Consider the following 2298-nt stretch of genomic DNA (forward strand, 5'->3'; position numbering starts at 1 on the left):
TATTGGCCAAATTATAAAAATCTGAAAAAAATCACTTACAAAAGAAATCAAAAGGATTCAACAACGAACTTGCTATAGATTAAAATTGCCACTTTAAAATTAAATGTGGATGAAATAAAAAAATAAATATTTAAAATTACTACTAATTATATATAATTAAAAACGAAATAACACACATCATCATATCACCTACAAAATCCAAAACTAAATTAGCAAAGATATAAAAAAACAACCCCAACATGCCCTGTTTCTTTTAGAAAAATATAAATTCAAAATCCTATAAAAATTTATGATTTGCTCCTCTATTGAAAAGAATTAAACAAAATCTAAGCACCAACTTTTAAAATGGCTGTAAAAATTCGATAAAAATATAAACCATAAGCCACCTCCACCATTTCTTAATTTTTTTTTATAAAAACCAAAAAACCATCAACCACCACCAAAAACCACCACAAAAAAAAAAACTCAAAAACCTTTTTACCACAAAATCATCAAATTTGTAAAAAATATATAAATGTGAACAAAATAATGGCCTTTAAAATAAAACAAAATTTTATTCAATTCACAAAATTTGTATAAAAAAATAAACTTGTGAATAAATTTGAAAAAATATCCACAAAAAAATCAACAACTTTTTTGTATATTTCTGCAGCAGTTTTGGGAAATCAACAGCAACAACACAATGGCCGTAAGAAAAGTTTAACCTTAACAAACAACAACAATAGTTTTGTGGAAACAACAAAAAATAATCATCAACATCATCAGCAGCAACAACAACAACAGCATGCTAGTGAAGATGGTGAACAACCGGCAAAATTTTTAAAAGTTTTCAATACAACAACTGCAACAAATGGCCATCACCATCATCAACAACAGCAACATGAAATGAAAAATCATGGTCAGAAATTTCTATTAACTAGCAATGGTGGCATATTACAAGGTGGAGTGGGAGGAGGTGGTGGCAACAACAGCAACAACAATATAAATAATTTGGTTGGTTCTTCTACAATTGCAAATAAATCACTTAACCGTGGTTCGACTTCAACGACCTCAACTACAAATGAATTGTGTCGTTTGCCAGGTGGTGCTGAATTAAATATTTTACCCTCAAATGGTTTAAAAATCACCTCGGGAGGTGGAAATGGGCCTATGGCTACAGCATTTTATCATGCCAATGGCAAAATCACTTTTGTTAATGGACCACCGCCTACGCACCAACAACAGTATCATCATCAACATCAACAACAACAACATCAACACCCACCGTCGCCTTTGCCAAATTCAACTTCTATCACTAGTAATGGTACAAAAACACTAACTACTAATGGAATTTTGCTTAAAGGTATTCATTCATATAATTCACATTAACACAATTACTTGTTTTAATTACATTTTCAAATTTCAATTCTAATTAATTGTGTTTCTTTTTTCTAGATGCCACCAGTGTTACTCCACTGTTAGTATCGGCAGCATCATCACCACCAACAACAACAACAACAACTAGCGTTAATGGTTTGCATTTTGCTGGCAATTTTGCCCAATTATTAGCTGCTGCTAATACAACGGCTACAACTTGTACAACTAATAGCAATAATCTTTTGGTAAATGCAACAGCAGCAACTACTACCGCCTCAATTGTGCCAATGGCAACAAATTTCCAAAATATTATGGAGTCGAAAGTTAAAAATAATAACAAGGTAAGGTAGGCTAGACTGAACAACCGACATATTAGACTAGACTTTAGATTATAGACTAGACTATAGACTAGACTTTAGACTATAGACTAGACTTTAGATTATAGACTAGACTATAAACTAGACTATAGACTAGACTATAGACTAGACTATAGACTAGACTATAGACTAGACTATAGACTAGACTATAGACTAGACTATAGACTAGACTATAGACTAGACTATAGACTAAACTATAAACTAGACTATAGACTAGATTATAGAAAAGATTATAGTATTGACTATAGAGTAGATTATAGACTGGACTAGACTAGACTATAGACTACGCTATAGACTAGACTATAGACTAGACTGTAGACTAGACTAGACTATAGACTAGACTCTAGACTAGACTTTAGAAAAGATTATAGTCTTCACTATAGACTAGATTACAGACTAGATTATAGACTGAACTAGACTATAGACTAGACTATAGACTAGACTATAGACTAGACTATAGACTATAGACTGGACTATAGACTAGACTATAGACTAGACTATAGACTAGATTATAGACTAGACTATAGACTAGACTATAGACTAGACTATAGACTAGACTATAGAC

The 2298-nt window shown here is 31.5% G+C and overlaps 1 protein-coding gene across 1 annotated transcript; it reads left to right on the top strand.

Moving 5' to 3' along the window:
* The first annotated feature begins 531 nt into the window (after positions 1–531).
* LOC111680899 (mental retardation GTPase activating protein homolog 2-like) lies at positions 532–1721 on the top strand. Its single transcript, XM_046956072.1, has 2 exons — positions 532–1342; positions 1435–1721. The coding sequence occupies exons 1-2, from the start codon at positions 886–888 to the stop codon at positions 1704–1706; spliced, it is 729 nt and encodes a 242-aa protein (XP_046812028.1). The 5' UTR covers positions 532–885; the 3' UTR covers positions 1707–1721.
* The last annotated feature ends 577 nt before the right edge of the window (positions 1722–2298 follow it).

Source organism: Lucilia cuprina, unplaced genomic scaffold, assembly GCF_022045245.1.
Source record: "Lucilia cuprina isolate Lc7/37 unplaced genomic scaffold, ASM2204524v1 Scaffold_6118, whole genome shotgun sequence".
Taxonomy (NCBI): Eukaryota; Metazoa; Arthropoda; class Insecta; order Diptera; family Calliphoridae; genus Lucilia; species Lucilia cuprina.

Excerpts from the sequence above, each read along its gene's own strand:
- LOC111680899 (XM_046956072.1), top strand. The coding sequence starts at position 886 with ATGAAAAATCATGGTCAGAAATTTCTATTAACTAGCAATGGTGGCATA. Across the intron at positions 1,343-1,434 it reads TAATGGAATTTTGCTTAAAG|ATGCCACCAGTGTTACTCCA; the intron begins GTATTCATTCAT and ends TCTTTTTTCTAG.